This window comes from Dipteris shenzhenensis, chromosome 20 (assembly GCF_047967505.1).
Source record: "Dipteris shenzhenensis isolate YYH24624 ecotype China chromosome 20, Dip_SZ_1.0, whole genome shotgun sequence".
NCBI classification, from domain to species: Eukaryota; Viridiplantae; Streptophyta; class Polypodiopsida; order Gleicheniales; family Dipteridaceae; genus Dipteris; species Dipteris shenzhenensis.
In genome coordinates, this window is record NC_141615.1 from 3010747 (window position 1) to 3033137 (window position 22391).

General features: G+C 41.0%; 1 protein-coding gene across 1 annotated transcript in view; it reads left to right on the forward strand.

Moving 5' to 3' along the window:
- The window catches only part of LOC147889130 (exocyst complex component EXO84B-like), a 100374-nt gene extending 88916 nt beyond the window's left edge, over positions 1-11458 (forward strand). Inside the window, exon 7 of the mRNA XM_087391987.1 lies at positions 11374-11458. Within this exon, the coding sequence (XP_087248113.1) occupies positions 11374-11458 (85 nt within the window). The remainder of the gene's footprint in view (positions 1-11373) is intronic.
- Positions 11459-22391: the final 10933 nt, after the last annotated feature.

A 22391-nucleotide genomic window follows, 5' to 3' on the forward strand; every position in this document is an offset into this window, starting at 1 on the left:
GCTTACAGCACGACATTGGGCAGGAGAGCTCTCGGGAGGATGCAGAGCCGCCCGCCCACCCAGCGGCCCAGTTGGTATGCTCAGGGTATCTCCAGGCTATTTTTGCAGGCCTTGTGGGAGAGCTGGTGGCCGCGGAAGATCTCCTACTTCCTTTGGCTACTCGCCCACAAGGGTCTTCCAGTGGGGAGCTGGTTGCGGCAGATTGGTCAGGATGGACTTTGTCAGATTTGTCATGAGGACGAGGAGTCACCAAAACACTGCCTGTGGAGCTGCACTCGCGCCCAGGAAGTGTGGAGGTGGACCTTCGGGATCCTTACTCGCGCAGCACCGGAGCTAGGTTTGATCACCTGGGGCGCGTTCTGCTGGTGCAGCACCACACCTGGCTTTCATCAGTTGTTCGAGGCAGGCCCGCAGGACCCCATGTTCCTTATCACACAGGGGACTTGGGGGCCGCTTGAGGGCATCCCGCCGCACCTGGCAGAGGCGGACACAGGATCTCAGGAGAGGCAACCAGTCTGGGAGATTATTAGCAGCATTGCTGGATGGCACATTTGGACCTCGCGCTGCACGCAGATCCTCGGTGGCACCTCTCTTTCGACTGCCCAGGTCATGACCGACATCTGGAGTGAGATTATACACACACTCAGAGGCCAGTGGGACCAGATACAAGGAGATTCCCGGGCTGGCCGGGAGAAGCGGAGACGTTTCCTCCGAGATTGGGATACGCAGGGCCTCTTCTTCGAGCATGCTTCTCAGGGCCTTCAGTGGCGCTATTCACCACCTCTCTGGCTGTTTATTCACACCCGCCTGATCCCTCCGTGAGAGAGAGCTTTCTGTTTCCATTTAGGGCTGCGTCCGATTTTTGAACACAGCCCCGTCAGCTGCAAAACTGACCTCATGTATCTTGTTTTTTCGAAGTAATATAATCAGCACTGTTTTTTCGGCAAAAAAATAAAGTCAATCCTATGGTTGACCAATAGTACTTGGGTACTATATATACCAAGTACTTGTATTGTTTCATTTGAACATTTCTATTGGAGCTTTCTTGTGTGTGCACTCTTGCTCACTTGTGTTCACAACCTGTCTCCACTTTGTTCCTACATAGAGAATCTCCAAAATAGGGGCTAACAACCAAGGTGGTGTTCTATACATCCAATGGATTTCTCTCATGGAAAGGGTGTAAAAGACTCTTGTAGGCTAAGCCTTCCAGAAACACTCCCACCTTTGGACAGTCGCTCTCAATCCTAGAGTACCGTGCTCCCAAAGGGCGTGTAAAGTAATTATGATGTCCTGCCATATGTTGACAAGGATAGCCATCGAAGGGACCTATTGGCCACCCATCACCTGACTGCACGCGCAACCCAAATGTTCCAGGCCAAAAACATTGTCCTCGAGCATGGACGTCCTGCATACACGGGAAGATGGCGATCCATCATATATCTCTATTTGAGAGACCTGCTAGCCATGAACCCTGTATGTTGGCGAAAGTGGATCAATAGAAAAGGCATGCTCCCCCTCTATGAGCCATGCAACCATCCTCCATGTGAAGTCCTGCTACATCCGCTGCGTGTAAGCCACAATCTTGAAGGCTGCTAGCTAGATCCTTTGAGCTGCAGGATAGCCCCACAAGTAGTGGGGGATTGTCTCTAGAACACAACAGAAGCATAGACATGCTAGCCATTAAGAGGATTTCAAAACTAATGGACGGTGTTGTTTGTTTGTTGTCCTAGTACTTGCACGACATTTCTATTTCATGTAGATTAGAACCTATAATAGCTTTTAGAGTCTATATCTAACACACTAAAGAACGTGATAGTTTCTCATTCGTTTTCCAGTAGTTCCATGTGACTAGGTACCCCAAAACAGCTTATCTAGTAAGATTTCATGCAGTGACCAATTGTTAAAAGTATTGGGGTGGGGCGGGGGGCGGAAGGGTTTTGGGGGGGGGGGGGGGATTATTTTTCTTTTGACTAGTTTGTGCTAAAAGATGCAAGTGAGTAGATCTTGCCCAAAATCTTCTCTTAGTCTAGGTTGAGGGTGATTGAGGGCCGTCATAATCAATGGACACATCCAATTTGCATTCACTATGCTCAATTATTCCTCCTATTTGTGTTTCTTTAATCAAATTTTATTTTGAAGTAACAGATACAAAACTAGTATAATGTAGCAGAGGCCAATCTTGAAGTATGATATACATCATCTTTAAGGAATTTTTGCATAACATCTCAGATAATATAGTTTACCTTGTGAAAATTGACTTGGCAAAGTTGCCTTTAGAGCATGATTTTGTTTAATATTCCTCTTATATTAAGTTTATTTAGAAGATGGTGCTCAATAATAAGGTAGAAACGATGACTTAATTGTTAGCAATTGCAATTGGCATTTTCCCAATTCATAGAATGTGTATTTTTTTAGTGAATATAATTGTACACATTGTGACTGAAGTCATGATTGTGCATGCCTGCGTGCACGTGGAAGCACGCACGAGTGTTTGTGTCAAACATCTTCTGTCATTCCTCCCAAAGCAAAGGAAAAATCCTTGAATGAGGGTTGGCAAACACCAAGGAAAATCGTTTCGCCTAGGAGGTCACTCCCATCTCAGACTTGGACGGGTACATCCTCTAGTGTGCACACTCCTGCTGAAAATTTTGGTATGGGTATCACTTGGGCTGCAGCGGTGACTGCAAGCCACACTCTCTTTCCAGAGGATGAAGCTGCTCTTTATTGCCTTGCCCTCATGATCATGCGTTGGATCCTGAGGAGGAGATGCACATAATTTCCAAGGGTTGTGTGATTTGCGCAAATGGAAGATTATCTGGGCACATGTCAACAGATTGCAGTCTCAAATAGTGGTCTTGTAGGAGCATAACCAGCATGGTTATGCAGGTTAGACATGGCACTTTGTAGGACATGATATTTATGATGGTCAACACTCCTTCTAGAGTAGTGCTTCTAGTGAAACATGCCCTTTATCCAGTTGTGGCTTACAATGACCGAGCTGGTCGTTGGATTATTGTGCAATGCCTTAAGAAAGAAGATGATTTTGAACTTTCTTTTGTTTATGCTCTGCAATCCTCTCGTACTAGAGCTGAGCGTTGGTGGGATATGCTGATTATCCTTGGAGGCAAAATGCCTTACTCTATGGGGATTTCAATAATGCACCACATCCAAGAGACAACATGTCGGTTTACATGCATATGCTTGCCTATGAGAGAATGCATTGGACTTAGCTACTCTCTCAGTTTGCTCTTGTTAACCTCTAGAAAGAGACAAGGCCTCAGCTCCCTAGTTATACTTTTCAACACAATGTGCAGTCTACATACCGTGCCTGCCTAGATCGCTGGTATATGCTAAATGCTCAGCAATATGGTGCTTTCACTTGTCGCATGTGGACCGATTATACCTTTTCTGCATTTAGATCATTCACCGCTTTGGCTCTAGCTGTCTTTTTATGATATTCAGCAGGACAGACTGCTGGACAAAAGGCTGCTTTTGTTAAACAATAGTTACTTGCAGCATGAGGCGTATAAAAATATGGTGAAAGAAGCTATTGCTCCCCTCTGGACACATTGTCGTATAGATGCTGATTTTGTATGGACAGCCTTTGTCACTCACATGCAGCATGTGATTCATGATTAATACAAGGATTCTATGCATGCTCTTCAAGAAGATGTTGCCAAAGCTAAAAGCACTTGTCAAGAACTGACAAAAATCAGTCATGTTCGGCAATTAACCCAAGATGACGCTGCTTCCCTGTGCAGGGCTACGTAACTTCTTCATTGCAATGATCTTATGAAAGTTCATGAATGGGGAACTAGGGCAAGGTAAAGGGCTTTTAGCTCCCAGTTTTTTTAAAACTTGCATTATAAAAGGCAATCTGATAATATTCAAGGGTTAAATTTTTGGATGGTCCCTAGATCAATTATGGAGCACAGCTGGTTGAGGCTTGTGTTTCTCACTTTGCTCAACATTTTGGGCGAGTTGATTCTCCATCACAGGATGTTATCTCAGCTCAGCAGGAGCTCCTTCGTTATGTCGTTCCAATTCTTTATCCAGAACAGGCCATGCAACTAGAATCTCCTTTCATGGAGAGAGTTTTCAAAGATGCTGTTCAAGCATGTGGGAAATGGAAAAGTCTAGGGTGGGATGGTCTCACTTAGGACTTATACGTATAGTATTGTGATGCCATTGCACCTGTATTATTATATATGGTCAACCAAGCGTGGCAATCTCAAAAGATATCTGCCAATAGGAAGAAAGGTTTGGTGAAAATATTCCCCAAACAGCATTTATGTGAATCCTTTGCGGAATTCAGGATCTACTACTCTTATGCATGTCATTTATAAGCTGGTCGCTAAGATGATTGTGGCTTGGATCAAGGACTTTCTGCATGGTGGGTAGCATCTTGCTTAGTATGGTTTTATTCCTAGTAGTCATATTATTGATAATATTGCCAATGCCTATGTCGGGATCGAATATACAAAATACATAGAGCAAGATATTCTCCTCTTACAGGTGGATATTGCTAAAGCCTTTGATATGGTTCAATGGGATTTCATCGGGCAAACCATGAAGGTTCTAGGATTTAGGGGAAAAAAGCAGCATCTCATTTCTTGGTTGTATCAAGACAGTCAAGCTGCTGGAATTTTGGCAGGGGATATTATAGATCACTGGAGTCTTTTTTGTTCTGTGCGGCAGGGTTGTCCCCTCAGTGCATTATTTTATGCCATCGCCATCCATGCCATGCTACAATATATGGATCATTTGGTAGATACAGGTGCTTTGCATGGTCTGGAGATACATGGCAGCAGACCTTTGATTGTGCATGCATATGCAGATGATTATTTTTACTTGCCATAGAACACTGAAAGGGACTTTCTTGCCTCGTGCATGCCTTATCTTTATATGGTCTCGCCCCTATGGGTTTGCATGTTAATTTTCAGAAATCTCTCCATGCGAAAGCTTGGCATCATCTATTATGGCCAAGGGACATTGTTTCACCCACACAGCCTGTAAGGCTCTTGGTTACCCTTTGGGGTGGACGGTCACTCGTTGTCAGCAAAAGGATTGGATGCTTGGCATGCTTAAAAAATGCTAGGATATTGGCATTGCCTTTGCATGTACAATACCACATCGTCAATCCATAGTGGTTACCTATATCCTTTGCCTTTGATGCTATTTACAAAGCAGGACATCTGATGTTTTATGTCTGCTATCATCGAGCTCTTCTAGTGTTCATGCTTTCGTAGGAAAGCCCTCAGGCTGCTTTCAGTAGATCGCCTTTGCACGTCCAAAATGCATGGGGAACTGAATATTCTGAATATTCACATGGATATTCTAGTCCACAAGGAGAAATTGATGTTGCAGTTTACGCAGGGTGATCTTTCATGATGAGACATTTGATTTTGCACTTTCCTTCTCCAGCTTTTGGCCACTAGAACCCCCCTCATTGAAACTTCCTTTTGGGTCACATTGATGGCAAAATAAAGGGATTCCCTTTTGCCTCTCATTTGATTGCTGATTTGAAAGCACATTCTCCCCATCTGAAATGAAGTGATAGGGACACTCTTGCAAGTAACTCTTGCATGCAGAGAGTCTTCATTGGTCAAAGGCTTTCACGCTCCCTTTGGCATTATAGGATTCTCGCCGTTTTCTTTGTCCAAAGGCTTCTATCATGTGGATGATGTGCTTGATGCAGCTGGTATGGTCATCTCCTTTCCTACAGCTGCTAGACAATATGCTTTATAGGCATGTATGGTATTTACTGTCACAGATATTGCATGATTTTCAGCCAGACCTTTGTCTTGAGATTTGTGACCATCTCAAAGACTAGGTTCTTCAATTGGATAATCGGGTTTGTCATGAGCTACCATTAGCTGATACCATGAGCTTTTGATTGCTACTGTAGTCGTCTGTCGCTCCTTACTGCTTGTGTGAGCCAGGATTTTTGGGTCTCCTGTGCCTTGGGGTCAGCTTGTGTCCGCCTTTGGTTGAGAGCTGTTGGTCGTCTTGTGGGCAGTGTTGGTCGGCGCTGCTTTAGTTGGAGGATGGTTGCATCTTTGTATAAAGTCTTGCTGCCTCCTCCGCCTTAGTTTCTCTTTGTGCCGATAGCATCTAGTTTGTGATGACATGCTTCTCTCGGTGGTGGTGCCAAAGGTTGCAATATATTTGGACTCCCAAACTTCTGCTCTGTGGCAAAAAATCCTCAAAAAATATTCTTGTGGGTGAGTTTTACTTGGAGCTCTCCCATTTTGACTGCTTTTGGCTTGTTGTCATATTGCCCCTGCCACTTGTTGACGTTGTCTGCCCTCATAGGAGTCTATGCTTTATATCTTTTGGCAATGCCCTGAATCTTATGATTTCTTGCTGCAAAGGCTTTTGGCTCATTCTCTTGGTGCTTTCTTTGACAATAGATTCTGTGTCTGTTTGGTTTCATCCAGTAATGCAGGGATATGGTCTATCTTTTTTTTGGGTTTGCTATTAGCACTACAGACTTTATGGAAGGACCGTAACCATCAAATCTTTGGTGATCACACTCTAGCTAAATATCAGTTCTCCCGAGCATCTTTAAGGCAATCGCTTTATGATTGTCTACATGCTCAGGATCTAGATTATCCTGCCTTCTTGTCATATAATGATAGCTTCTAATACTTATAACTGGTTGTGGCTTTTCTTGGGACCGTTCTTTGTAATATATTGACAACTGGATTTCGCCCAAAATAAAAAGTGTGTATATGTGTGTTTGTACGTGTGTGTGTCTTGATCATTTCTTGACCTAAAAAATTTATCACAAAGGTTATGGAATGTCTTTGGCGCATCGAACATGGTGGTAAGGTGCTCTGACTCTTTAAATACACTTAATGTCTATTCGCCCAAGATGCATGGGGATTTGAACATTCTGAACGTTCACATTCATATGTTGGCCCGCAAGTCCACTCTCTTGCTCTCCTTTTTAGAGCAATGTCAACCATGGGATATTGTGCTTTCTTGTCTGGTTGTCTCTCTTCACATAGGTGCCTTTGGTCATTAGATTTCCGCTGTTTCTTATGTTATTTTTGGGCATATGCATGGTCGTATTCCTAGCTGCCCCTTTTCCTCTCGTTTGATACAGGATTGGCAGCAGATTTTGGGCTCATTTGCATTGGTCGGGTCACCCTCGAAATCCAAGCTATTCCCTTCATTTGCAAAGAATTCATTGGAGCCGCGTGTTCGATCCCCCTTTGGCCCGTCTTCAACCCAGAAAAGTGTATTTCCTGCATTGTTTGGGTATTTCTACAGTGCAGGATGTCTCTCCTAATGGGGTGCTTTGGAGGGCCTCCAACATCTACAACTCCGCTGAAATCTCTTAGCATTACCAACAATGTAACGAAAGAAGGGGAGGCTCTTCTCTTGGTGCCCTTCATCGATCCACTCCCATTTCTTGGAATCCCACTACAAGTACAGTAAAAATCCATCTAGTACTGTAACTCAAATCTCCTCCTGAAGTTGGTGTGCAAGATTGTATGCTGTGAATTAAAAAAACCTTCCACGGCTTTTGCCCAGGCATAAGTCCCCTCGCCACCATCTTGTAGAGTAAAGCCGTACACTATAGATCCGGATCTGTGATGTTAAGACCCCCTTTCTATGTGGGGAGGATCAAGGTCTCCCAAGCCACACCCTAGTTATAGCATCTGTTGTGCCATCAAGTCCACTCCATAAAAAATGTTAGGAAATGGAGTCAAGATGAGTCAGTTTGGTGTGTTCTAGTGTGGGTTCTAGTCTAGTGTGTCCTACGGATACCACGTGTCACATTGGGAGTTATCCCATATGCATTGGCGTTCATATGTGTGTGTGTGCTCTATATAAGAGTTGCATTTGTCTAGTGCCAAATCAATCAAGTATCAAGCCTACAAGCTCTTTGGTCTACATGTGAGTACTTTCATTTTGTTTATTGGTCTTGCTATTTCATTTCCAATTCATTATGTCTCTCTTTGAGTATTATTATCTCTCTCCCTAGCCTATCCTCTCTCTCTCCCTCTCCACCATGCACCTTCATGTGGTATCATAGCCTCTTTTCCTACCTTTCCCTTCTCCATAGAGGATGAGGGAAGCCCACAAATGGAAGCCATCCTCTCCTCCATGATTGTGCTCCCTTCCACTCCTTTCTCTCCATCTTGTTATCTTCTCAAACTCAGCCTCTCCATGAGATGCTCTTCTTCAACAAATTCAAGCTTGGAGTTGCTGCCATTGGTGAAGCTGCTGGTCTTGGAGCTCTTTATCGCGAAAACTTCACTCTAGACCACTTTTTCAGCAAGTTCGTGGCCTCTCTACCAACCGCCACACTGTTTTGGTTGATTTAGGGTTTGGTTAAGGTTGTTTTTCAGCTGCCACCTTTATCTCTACAGTTTCTTACCTCTTTTGCTGCTAGACGACACTCCGAACAGCAAATCCAGTGCTAAAATCTGAGAAAAACAGTCAAACTGTGTTTTTTGACCTAAAAGTCGAGTTTTGAAATTTCAGGTTGGATACTTAGTATTTTTTGTGACTTTCATGATTAGAGGGCTCCTAAGTGTTGCTAGGACACTTTCTTGCAACAAAGTTTGAAAAATCCTAAATTTTTGAAAATCCTAAATTTTGACAAAAACCCTAATTTCCAAAATTTAGGGCTTTTTTTACTTTTACAGTCCTTTGGCATAATTGAAGCCTCCGACATGTAAAATTTTTGGGGATTTTCCAAAATTGATGTAATTTCATTAGTATTTGGTACATTCATTTGGGCATTTTGCCTCCTTTGGGCATAATTGCTCAAATTTGAGGCTCTACTCCGTCCTTGGTGACTCACATCGTGACATTTTGAGAGTCATCATGTGATTACTCCTTGTAGATGCTCCCATGTGTGACATCGACATATCATTCGGGGAATTCTGGCCATATTCTTCACTGACATACTTTTTCGTATCGAGATGTGCACTCTTATGTGCAGCAGCTACTTGGGGTCATTTACGGGTTCTTTGCCCTCGCTATGCATAAAATGAATGAAACATATTTTTATTTTCTATGATTGGGGTCAATAAAGGTTCTCTACCTTGAGTAGTCCCTCTATAATGAATGTTTGAGGTGTCAATAAAGGTTCTCAGCCTTGGATAGTCCTCCTAAAATTATGTATTTATTTGTTTATTTTCTTGTGTGTGGCTTCATGTCCCTCATTAGTCCCTGGAGCCAAGAGGGGATGTACTGTGGAAGCCATGTATTGGTTTTGATAAGTCTATTTATCAGGTCTGGCATGTGAGTTCCAAGATGTTGGTGCATTGGTCTTCTAGATCTCTAAGTTGGTCATGCATCCATGCATGATGAGCCTCTGAGCCATGCTAGGTGAGCCTCTTGAGTCTAAACCATGCTCACTTACCTCCGAGTTAGCATGGGAGCCATGTCTAGTTCTAGACCGTCATTGCATAGTTCAATGACCGTCATTGTCATGTTCTTGGTTCCATTCCAGTAGTCACTCACCTTTCCTCCATGGGGGGGTGTTAGGAAATGGAGTCAAGATGAGTCAGTTTGGTGTGTTCTAGTGTGTCCTACGGATGCCACGTCCACATTGGGAGTTATCCCATATGCATTGATGTTCATGTGTGTGTGTGTGTACTCTATATAACAGTTGTACTTGTCTAGTGTCAAATCAATCAAGTATCAAGTCTCCAAGCTCTTTGGTTTACATGTGAGTTCTTTCATTTTGTTCATTGCTCTTGCTATTTCATTTCCATTTCATTATGTCTCTCTTCGAGTATTATTATCTCTCTCCCTAACCTATCCTCTCTCTCTCTCCCTCTCCACCATGCACCTTCAAAAATTCTCTTACCAATCTCTTGAGCTGAGTGTTACACTCACTGGAATGGCACTAGCAAGAACATACAAACCAAGGTATGTCCAACAGAACCTAGTTGACCATGACAACCCTAGAGGCAAGATCAAGCTTGGCCAAACTCCAAATGAGGAGCTTTCTCTTTATACTCTCCAACATTCAAGCAAACTGTTGTGATGGAGAGAGACGCATGCTGACCTAGCACCCTAAATTACTTGACAAGAACACCCCTCTGACCCAAGTTAAATCAATGTCATTCCCCTCCGACCCAAGTGAAACCAATGTCATTCTCCTAATCGAGGGTGTCCTAATCACTAATCCAAAAGAAAGCCATTGGATTTATGCCCATTGATGTGTGCACTTGCAGCAGTGTAAAATAGATCTAAGATTGTCCTGAAACAAGTGAGCATATGTGTTGTGGCATCCATAAAAATAGCAATATTATCTACCAGCTCACTATCTTGAAGTTCTTTGTCTCGTCTGAGGGGAAGTCTCAGCCCAAAGATATCAGCTTGAGATCTAATATAGATGCTCATTGCTTCAACCACAAACAAGAAAAAGAAAGAAGCTAGAGGGCATCCCTGGCAGACTGATCTAGAAATCTGGTACCTCTCTCCCTTGACCCAACCAATAAGCACCTAGCTATCGGTCGATCTGTATAAGGAGAAAACACATGCATATATATAGTACAAAGGAGGGAGAGAGGAGGAGGGGTGAGATGAGGGCTAAGGGAGGGTTGCGAGGGTAGGAGTAGGGGCTAGGAGGGGCTAGGAGAGGCTAGAGGGGGGGGCAGGGGGGAGAGGGGGGTGCGGAATAGCAGCTAGGGGGTGGAGAGGGATAGGGAGAGGGTTGGGAGGGAGCAGCATGTAGCTATGGGAAGAGGCTAGGGAGGGGGCAGGAGAGCAAGGCAAGGTAGGGAGAGGCTAGGGAGGGGGCAGGATAGCAGGGGAGGGACAGCCGACAGAAAGGGGGAAGGGGGTAAGAGGGTAGCGGGATGAGGGAGGGAGGGGGGGGGACTGAGAGACAGGGCAGCAAGGAAGGAGGCAGGGAGGAGGAGCGGCTCCCATCGTCACACAGTCTATACAATTGTTACTTCTATGGTATTTTTATCACAGACTTCTTTTTGTGATGTAATGACACATGAATTTCATCAAAATATGTGTGTGTGTGATTTTGCTTATAGTGTAGAAGTATCCCTATCCATGTATTTAGCTTGAGGGGCTAAACATATGCCCAATTGTGTTTGATAATTGTCTTAAACAAAAATTTGAGCATTGTAAAGGTCTTTCCTTTCGACATGACCTACCTTTTCTAACAATTGGAGAAATAAATAATGCAAGTCTCCACAATTCTTATCAATTACATTTTAGCTTCAAGACTACAAGAAAATAAAGAAGATCACAATATATTCCTATCAAAACCAACATTGCACATGATTAATGTATATAAAATAATATTTTATAGTAAAAGCATATGCTCTTGTGGGATGAAGTTAAAGATGAGTTCTAATACAAAGTGCAAATTGCATTTTGTAGTGTTATGCCTGCAGATGATTGGTTTTTGACAAATACATACACGGCATTGCAACATATTCTTTCAAAAAATATTACCACGGAATAGCTTCTACAATAACATGAACAATACAAGCATTTTTCCTAACTTTGTAGCATAGTTTATAAAGCTTAAAAACTTTTCATTGATATATATTTCAAACTTTGGATAACAAATGATCAAGTTATTGACCTTTTTGTGTGTCATAGACACCATGTTGCTTGTTATTGAACCCTCCCAAAGAAGAAAACTTCAAATTGAAATACAAACTTAAGCTGATATACCTTAAAAAAGTGGTGAAAAGAATTTGGGTTGTTAGGACATAGAATTTGAAGAAACAGAATCTATTATAATGTATGTTTTTGGCATGTTTGATTTCCATGTATGAAATTGCTATAAAGTTCTTGTTACTAAATAATAATACCATGTTCATGGGGGTGTAATTAGCCCCTACAAAATTTGAATGAGTATATAGTAAAAGCTCATATGTACATGGGGTGTGCCTCCATTCCTATGTACATGGGGTGTGCCTCCATTCCTTTTTAAGTTATTAAAGTACAATTTCTAGATTTAAGAAGAATATCACACCATGGTGTCTCATTTGAAAGTATTCATTGCATGAACTATAATCTCAAAAGCTTTGGGAGACGTGTGGTCTAAAGGAATATTTAAGCTTTCATAAATTCATACAAATGGTATGAAACACCATTGCAATGTCAAAAAAAGTGCCATACACAATCTTGAAAGACGGGTTTCATTTCCATATTTCAAGATTGTAAAACTAAGAACTACAATATCATTTTCCCCATGTCTTGTCGCATTAGAGTAATTATTTGAATGGTGTTATTATTTGAGCATCATGTTAAACAAAAGACAAACGTAGAAACACCATCATGCTTTATGTCTAGAAAAGGGGGGGAGGACAAATATTTATAACTACCATGTCCATTGCATTATGCAAACTTTTGATTGAAAATTTTTTCCCAAGAGAAAAGACATTCTATTAATAAACTCCTTGGCAACATGGACACCAAGGAAAATATACTCCCCAATGAAGAGTAAAGAGGAAGATATCCCCTAGCTGGCCACTCCATGGGGGATTACCTCATCCAAAGGGTTGGACAAATAGCCACTCTGGTGGTTTATAATGCCATATTATATCCCTATCTATGAAATCAAGGAAAGGGCCTAGCTCCCATATATTAATAAAAGTCTCCCTCTTGCACCTAAAATGATCTAAATCTCTCTGGAGCCTATCGCATCTACCTCTAAGAGTATGAATGATATCTAGCCAAATGTTGGCCAATGTCTCTTCGCTGATGTGGTTTGTTGTTCTATGACCTGCTTGCACCTAGCTCTCCATATGTACCAGACAATGATGCTTGCTATTAGCTTCCATGATGATAGTCTCTAGGTGTCCATACGATCTCTACATGTGTTTGTTGCAGATGGATACACTGTCATAGTATGCCACATAGGATGGAATTGAAGCCTTAGCCTCTATGAGAAGCCATCGAGGAGCTTCTCCCTCCTCACCTCCATACCTCCTCAATTGGTTTTCTATCATTAGGAAAAATTAGAGCTCATTTTGGGGCCTTTTAGCCTAGAAGGAAAATAGCCCTCTACCAATCAGAGGAGGGCCAATGTATGGTTGAAAAAATAAAAAAAATGACAAAAACAAAAAATACTCGGAGTTTGCATTCAATGAGGATACTTGATATACTTTATTATATCTGACATACAGTGCAGAATTTGATATTTCTGACATCACTGATGCGTTCGGAGTGGGACAACCCCCCCGGAAGAACTTTTGAAACGTCGAAAACAGGCACCCGGAGGCTCGAAAAATGCTAAAAAGGCTTGGAAAACCACTTGTGCAATTGAATGTGATTTGATAGGTTGGGTGCATGATTAGCATCCAACCTGTGAAATGCATTCAATTTCATAAATGGTTTTTTAGGCCTTTTTGGCTTTTTTGGGCCTCCGAGTGCCAGTTTCGATGTTTCAAAAGACCTTTCGGGGGTTTTGGCCCGCTCTGGACACTTCACAAATGTAAAAAATACCAAATTTTGCACCATATGTCAGTCGTATTAGGTCATATTATATTGTTTTAGAGGAAAGAAATCATGAATTTCTCTCAGGGTCCCAAATGCCTACTCAGTAATCTTTTAATGACTAAGGATTTTTGCTTAGTAGCATCCTCATAGGTAGTATGTAATGTCTTCTAGACTTCAGCTAGAGTTTGTAGGTTTCTGACAACAAGGATTATGTTATCCTTGATGCTCAAAATTATGACAATATGAGCTTGTTGACTCTTCTCGTCACAACTCCTACAAATCTCTCTTGGACATTTTTCAACCCCATCAATTATACACCATAACTTTCAAGCTTTGACAATATCATTAAGCTTGACTTTATTGATGCTATAGTTAAGTCCACCCAACCTAGCACCTTTTGGAAGGTAAATTCATTGGTTTGACTCATCATGTCTTACTTAAAGACTATGTGAGTGTGGTATGTGCTTTGATAGGGTAGATCAATCAAATGAAAGTAATGGCACTTAAGCAAATGATTGATACTATCTAATTGAAGCACAAACCACAGGAACATCCTACCACTGTTGGGTTTTTCCCTGGAGGGGAACACGCCCCTCCTGGTGTGTCCGCAGCTTTGCAGCCTTGACAAGAATCTTCATGACTTGAGCTGGGAAGCACGATATAAGATCGCCATTGGGGTGGCTAGGGGCCTGGCTTATCTTCACATTAGAGCGAGGGATCCCATGATACACTGCGACATCAAACCAGGAAATGTGTTGTACGATGATCAAACCAACGAAGCATACATAGCTGATTTTGGGCTTGCGCTTTTGCTATCGTGTCAAGGTGGAAGCTCGGCCAAAAGGGAGGCCAGTTTTATACAAGGTACTGCGGGATACATGGCTCTAGAAGTCCGGCATCGTGGGCAACCGTCTATCAAAGCAGATGTTTATAGCTACGGCAAGCTTCTGTACACTCTTCTTTCGAAAAAACAGGATGTTCGTGAACTTCCAAAGTCGCTAGTGATCAGGAAACACTATCTATGGCCGCTTCAGATTGGATGATTTGTCCTTTTTTTAAAATCCATAAAGGTTGTATCATCCCAATCACCTAACTTCTTGCTTTGCCTTTTGGTTTCCTCATTGCTTTCCTTATTCCTTCTCTAGTCTTTCAAGTGGTTTATCTCCTTGTGCCCCATGCATTTTGCAATACTATTATTGGATCTTCTTATTCTTCTTCTAGTTCTTCAGCAAAGGTTCTCTTTTCCCCAACACTGGTGGTGGCTATTTTGCCTTCCTTGATTCGCTCGTCCTTTTCAAGAGGCAACACTACAATGTCATCAAATGTGCTCGAAGCTAAGCGCATATCTTTAATGGGCTGCTAAAACCAAGTTACACTCTACATGCTCTTTCAGGCTTACACCTTAAACTTGGAATCTTACAACCTGAAATTGAATGATGATGAAGAGTTGAGTGACCACCTAGCTTGGATCTTAGTACAATAGCTTATTGAACTTTTGAATTGGTGATCTTGTTAACAAAAATACCTTCTAGCTTCAATTGTATTGACCCTTTGGTCGTGCTACTTCTAAAACTTTAGTTCTTGTCCATCTGCTGCATAGAGAAATTGCAACCTCAAATGACATTGGATACATTGTAATAACCACAACAAAATGTGGCTAAGGGGGAGGAGTTGTTCATCGAATATGATTTGTAGGCATGTTCATGCCATTTCTATACTAGTATATCATTGCTTTATTATTGTTGGTGTTCATTCGCTTTGTTTTTTTATTTTTCTAAATGACCTCATTTTTTTTAATTTTTCTAAATGACCTCATTGAATAACAAATAAATTAAAAACAGACTCTACATGCATCTGAGATCATTTTGTCAATACAAACATAATCTATGAACTTTCATAATTTGATATCTTTGAAATGCAAATAGATAAGATTCACTTCAATGTTTGCAAGTACAATTGAAATAGACTCTACATGCATCTGAAATCATTTTGTCAATACAAACATAATCTATGAAATTTCATAATTTGATATCTTTGAAATGCAAATAGATAAGATTCACTTCAATGTTTGCAAGTACAATTGAAACCTGGCATATTTAAATTGAAAATGATGGAAATGTTAAAGGATGTGAAGCCAACTTTTTCCAAAGTTAAGGCAATATCTACAATGCAATATGTACAAAACAAGGAAATACAATTGAATTCTAAGTGTAATCCTATTTAAAATGGGAGCAATGACAAAGGATTGAAAACCAAATCTTCCATAGATTATTGGCAATACATAATACGTATTGCTCATGCGAGCTTCTATATGTACTCATGAATTTACTTATTGGTCATATTAAATTCTATATGTACTCATGAGTGGAGTGTTTTCCATAAATTCATGCCATGTATCTCGATCAAAATTTGTTTCAAAATTCAGCTTTTTTTGAACCAAAATTGTGAGTCATGAAAAAAGTGGGACTTGGGGTGTTCCCACTTTTCCTAATATGGTCTTTAATATTAAAAAAGTTATTCCATAATCTAGTAAAGTTATACTGGCTAGCCAACTTTTCATTCCCTTTTGTCATCTCCTTTTCGTCCAATGTGTAAATTAAACTTTTATGTAATTATTCATATAATGCAATTTCCTGTACTGGGACATGACTTCTACATTCATATGTAATTATCCATACAATTCAATTTTCCTATTGTGGGACATGACTTCTACATTCATAGCAACGTAGTTGTCCATCCATGATATAACCATATGTCCAACGGGCCCTATTAGACATGTATTTCTAAAGCATCCTATCCTCTTTTGCATGTGCCAGCTTTGCATTCCCCAAATTATGAATGTTCTTAAAGGATGACATGTAAATTTGCATATTCTGCACATGATAATCAGCCTGCTCATTCTATATAGGGGTAATTTTTGCATTCAAGTAATAATCTTGTTCCCCATAGTTCAAACCAAGGTGGTATGTCCTCAAGGATTTCAAGTTTCTAATTCCAACTCTTCCTAAACAATTTCGAACACAACACATTGTGGTGCTTATTTCCTTCAGCTAAACCTTTGATAACAAGAACTGTGTCCGCATCCTCCCATACTAGTGAATCCTTTATCAATTTGCAACCTCTTCTTTCTTGAATGAGTTGACCCTATGCTCCTAGGAGGTGACATATCAATGTGGGCGCGCACTATTTATCATCTTCTTGGGTGGAATTAAAATTTGCATTGGACCTTTAAATACTATACTTATGCATTTTCCTTTTTAGTCTATCAAAGTTGTAGATTATGTGGAGTAGAGCTTCTTAGATTTAGGATGGTACCTAGACCCTAACCCATATCTCATTCCCTTGGGCTCTTGGAGACTTTGGATTTATGGAGGGGTCCCCTGGAGAATGGGAATGGATTGATGCAGGACATTGAGAGAAGAGCCTCCCCTTTTTTCAATACACCGTGAGCAATGCCAGGAAATATCAGTTAGGCTTGAGAGGCTGGAGGCCTACTAGAGCATTTCATTGGGAGACTTTTCAAATTTTTATAGATTTGCATAAATATTTTCGAAAGCAACTCTAAAAATCCCTCAGTAGAAAGATCACTCTTTTCTTTTGGCTGTCTATATGGAGGTCAAGATTTAGCAGGAAGAAGGTGTCATGCACGGTGAAGCACAAATCCTCATGATCTAAAATCCCTTCCCATCCTTCTCCTCCAACATTTCAAACCAGTCTCTCTCATCCTTTCCCTTCACCTTTCAAAATCTAACTTATTTGAAATCCCATCTGAATCTTCCAACTCAATAATGCATGCATCCCATCCTCTCATTCTTTCATTCAAAATTTATGTATCTTACATCCTCTTTTGTGAGATTTTCATTTGAAACTTGTGGAATCACCTCCAAACAAGAATATGGCTATTTGTAGAGGGTTTACAAAGTCAAGCTCAATAATGCACACACACACACACACACACATATTCATTCCTTTGCTTTGACACTCGAATATACTCTCATATCATATTTCTTGTACCGCTCTATGGCATCCATCCACCCACCATGCATCTCTTTGTCACCATCTAGATTTTGCTCTCTCCAAATAGGATGGAGAACAAAACCTATTGCATGCAAATGGAAAGTGCATCATATCCCACCTATCAACACATAAGGCTCTGACATCAGCCAGCTTTGAGGTCCCATCAATAGTTGCTGTCTTCTCTACCATCTGATCAGTGAGCCCATATACAAGTCCCATGGTAGTTGCTTCCCTATCAACCAGGAGAAGGATCTTTAAAAGAGGTGCACAAAGCATCACAAGAGTTTTGCATCCTACCAAAATGAAGCACCCAACATAATATGATGTGGCATACTAGGAGTCTAAAAGCTCAAGGAGGATCATAGCTCTGAAACCACATGTTGGAGAGTGGGAGAGAAGATGGACATCATGGAGAAGAGTGTGGGAACCAAAGGGCAAAATGTTCCATTGAGTTGAGAGGAAATCCTCTCTTTTATAGAATGGGAGAGAGGGTGGCCTAACTCAATGGCACCTCTCCTACATCAAAGGAGGTAACTCCTAAATCATAGGAACTCCACAACCATAGGTACCACCCCATGTGGGGGGCCTTTGCATTATATCATCACGTGTTTCATGGCCTATGGTTGCCTCTTTTACACACACACACAACCATATGATTGCTAGAGGATGCACCCATGCACCTAGCAAGCCCTTGATCAACATATCCCAAAACAATATGTAGCACCTTATTCTTTTCCATCTATGGGGCTTATGCTAAACCTATTAATCTATAATACTTTGATATCCCCTCTCAAAGCAAAGTCTTTTAAGCATGGACCATCCACATGGTTGTGAGAGCTATACTCAAGAACTCCATGAAACAAATCATGGGAAAGGAACTATGTGTGCCAAAGATCAAACCTATAGGAGAATGATGACAACCATGTGTTGGGAATAGCCAAGAGCTTGTACAAGGATGATGTATGTGTGCAATAACTAATGCCAAAAAGAGTCAACAAATGTGACTCTTCATGGGTGGCATGTGTGTGCAAAATGTATGCAATTGTCCTTGTTGAACCCCAGATGAATCGAGGATTCAACTAAGGCAAAGAATGAATGCCCCTAGTGAAGGGAGAAAAGGCTAGTAGAGGAACATACAAGTAAGTGGGAAGCAACTCCTTCCCATAAGTTAACGTAGTCTACATGTGATGCACCAAAGCCATTGCAATACAAGGGGGCAAGGGCCACAATTGTTAGATACTTTGGTGGATGTAAGAGAAGGCCAAGAACCATAGGATCTATGAATATCAGATGTACCAAGGTCAAGAAGATACAATGTAATGACACCAACCCTTCTGACTGGTAGGTGCAAATACATATGTACATACATATACATATATATGTGTGTGTGTGTGTGTGTGTGTGTGCATATACACACACACACATGGATACTTTCCCAACTATGAATTATTCTTTTATGTACCCCCCATGAAATCTCCCCTTTACACTCTCTATTTAACCACCCCACACACCAAGCAAACTAATCCTCCCATACCTCCTCTAATTCCTTCTCAACCCATGCACTCATTTGTTCCTTAGTCCACCTGTGCCTTAAACTCTTTTTCCAATTTATCTAAGAATCCATATGGTTGTCTACATTCTTAGGTAAAGCGATAACAAGCTGGGAAAAACAAGCATTACCTATCTACCCAAACGCATTGAAGTAACCTCATAGAATTCATGGCATATAGCACATGACCATAAAAGGTTGTTATTTGGTCAATAACATATAATTGACCTTTGCTTATTGATAAGGGAATAAAAATATGCTAAAAAATGGTGGGATATTTGAAATTAACAACTAACCATTAATTTTTGGGCACAAGGAATTTGTAATGGCATAAGGTAATTGAAAAGGAGAATGGCCCTTCATTTAGTGTGGGAAAAAGAATTTGTGCTAAAGTCACTAGACCACAAGGGATAGCTAATTTATCAATAATATACCCTTGCATATAGATCAAAAAATAAAAATGTATGCACGTGGGTTGTGGGACATTAAGAGACCCTTGGTTTTTAGGGCAAAGGAATGGGTAATGAAAAGGAAAAGTGACCCTTCATTTCCAAGGTGACCCTTCATCTATGGGAGGACACCTCTATAAATACCACCTATTCTTCCATTGTAAATACTGTAAATAGTCGGGTGGAGGAAAAGAAGGCTTGGCTACTATCAGGGGCATCGTGACAAGGTAAGAGCATACGTACCTACCTTCGTGGTTCATTTGTTAATCCAATTAATCCTTGCGATGCAGACACTTTAATTAAACTGCTACTCTGCTGCTGCTGTGCTGCATCCTCATAGCCTTCCTCCCAATGCAAAAACTTGGGACTCATTGGCAAGACTGTTTGCGGATTTTTGCACCAGCTCTGATAATACGTACTACATATGTAGAGGAGGCTTTACAGTGTGGAGTCCAAGACCTTGGCTTTATTGCATGGGGGAATGGAGTAAGGGTCACGATTCGTGAAGACCTTCTCAACTCGTGTGTGAATCCTATTGAAGGACCTATTCCCTTACAATCTTCGGGGCATTGGAACTCACTGAGCTGCACAATGCATAGTATCGGCCACGCCACCGTGCACAAGTGGAAGCTCATAAATTGGAAGTAAGAACCTCAGGATCACGAGACCTTTAATTGGGACCTCATGACCTTCCAATAAGATGTTTTTAGATCTTGAGCCATACTAATGGGACCTTAGGAACTTTTCACCTTGGTCCACTTATTCCTTTTTTGTGCCTTATAGATGCTATATGCATATATTCCTTTTTGTGCCTTAGGACCTTTTCACCTTGGTATACTTATTCCTTCTTTGGGCCGTGTAGATGCTATAGGCATTAGGCTTCTTGCAAAAGCCTTATTAACTATTTTTTTTTAATATAAGGATGGTTTTTTTGGAAAGAAAAATTTCGTCAAAAGGAAAAGCCCTACACTTTTCTATGAAAAGTACAATTATAGACCTTTACTTTTTCAAATGGCTTCCTTTTCTTTATATGACTATTTATAAAAGGTTTTTGTGCATATGTAAGGATATTTTTTGTGTGAAAGGATAGAAGAAGTTTTCAATCCTGATATTTGTGTGTTCACGGGTTATGGAATTTTCCAAATCCACTTAATTTTTTTCGTGGATTAATCTTTTACTTTTCTTTGAACATGAATAACAAGTCCAGCTATGCTATGACACATGTCTTCCCTTTTGATTTAAGATAGATTCCTAACTTAAGCTGGTTGGATGGTGGCAGGTATCCGTGTGGTTGGTTGAAGTATAGTACAAAGGTTCTGTCATGGAGAATTTCTTTGTAATCCCAGACATCTTATCTTTTTTGGGTTCAACCATATTTTTGTCTTTAGTAATACCTTCTTCATATATCATTTGATGTAGAAATGTTGTTCATATATTCTTGAACCTTGTTGAGGGGTTCTTATACAAATATTGCCATCAGGGTTTGGTCACCTTGATTCCTTGAATATAACACACACACACACACACACACAGAGGGGAGAGAGAGAGAGAGAGAGAGAGAGAGAGAGAGAGAGAGAGAGAGAGAGAGAGAGAGAGAGAGGGAGAGAGAGCAATTTCATGGATGAAGCCCATCATGGTGTGGCCGATGGTCATTTTTCCACCAAAGTCACAGTAATAAATATTATAATCATAGGCCTATGATGGACCACCACATACACAAGATGTTGCAAACCACAACAAGAGTTGCAATGTGTGCCAATGAGTTGAAAGTCCATCCTTCATTATAGTTGACCTACCCCCGAGGACCATTTGAAAAATGGGGATTGGATTTCATTGATCCATTCAAAGTGGTCACACATCTTAGTAAAATCAAATACATCATGGTGGCAATTGATTATGCCACCAATTAGTCCAAAGTGAAAGACATGAGGGACAACACAGGCCAAAGCATTGCAAGATTCTTGTATGAGAGCATCATTTGCATATTTGAATGTCCACAATGCAATTCAAGGGATTCACTTCATCAATTTGATCATTGACATCATGACAATGTAATTCCCAATTCAATAGAAGAAGTCGACATCATGCTATCTGTGTGCGAATGGTCAAGCTGAAGGAATGAGCAATATGGTCAAGATGGTGGATGTGCACCAAAAAGAGTGGGATCAGAAGCTAATGGTTGATAGTTCATAGGCCAATGTTGTGGCAATCCATGAACACTTTCCTCATTCATGCTTTGTGCAATACACTCTCTCTTACCTCCATAGCATCCAAATCCTACTTCAAAACCCATAAGATTCCATGACAATGAATTACATCTAGCCACCTAAGTAAAAAGCCACCAAAAATGGCAAGGAGTTGCTCCAGAGAAGATGAAGACCGAAGTATGAAAGGGGTCAGAGATCAAATTTGGCAATAGCTAGTTGCAAAATCAATTGGATGCATCTCACACACCTTAACAACCTTTATGAACCCCTTATAACAGTGCTCTTGACCAAGATATGGCCATCAAAGTATCACCTCCCATGATGAACAAGTGAATACTTTTCGGGCCAGCTCCCCTTAGCAGATGACTGTGATAATTTTAGTGAAGATGCATGGTTGCAAGCCAAGAGTTCATGACCAACAAAGTGAAAGGGCAAGTTATTAGTTTCTTTGGCCCAAAGAACACAACTCAAGGTGATGGACACTTACGTGCATCAAGTGCTTATTTAAAAGGCACTGAAGTTGGTAGGAGGGTCAAAGATCAATTGGGCAAAGCTAATGGATGCATCGATGAATGATCCTATGGCTAACCTGAAGTCAAGTAAAAAAATGTTTGGACGAGACAAGGCACATCTCTACTTCTTGGCATGAAGCAACAAAGAGATCAAAAGCTAGCCACCACCCTCAAGGACCAATATTCTTGTTGGTTCATTTGATGGATCACC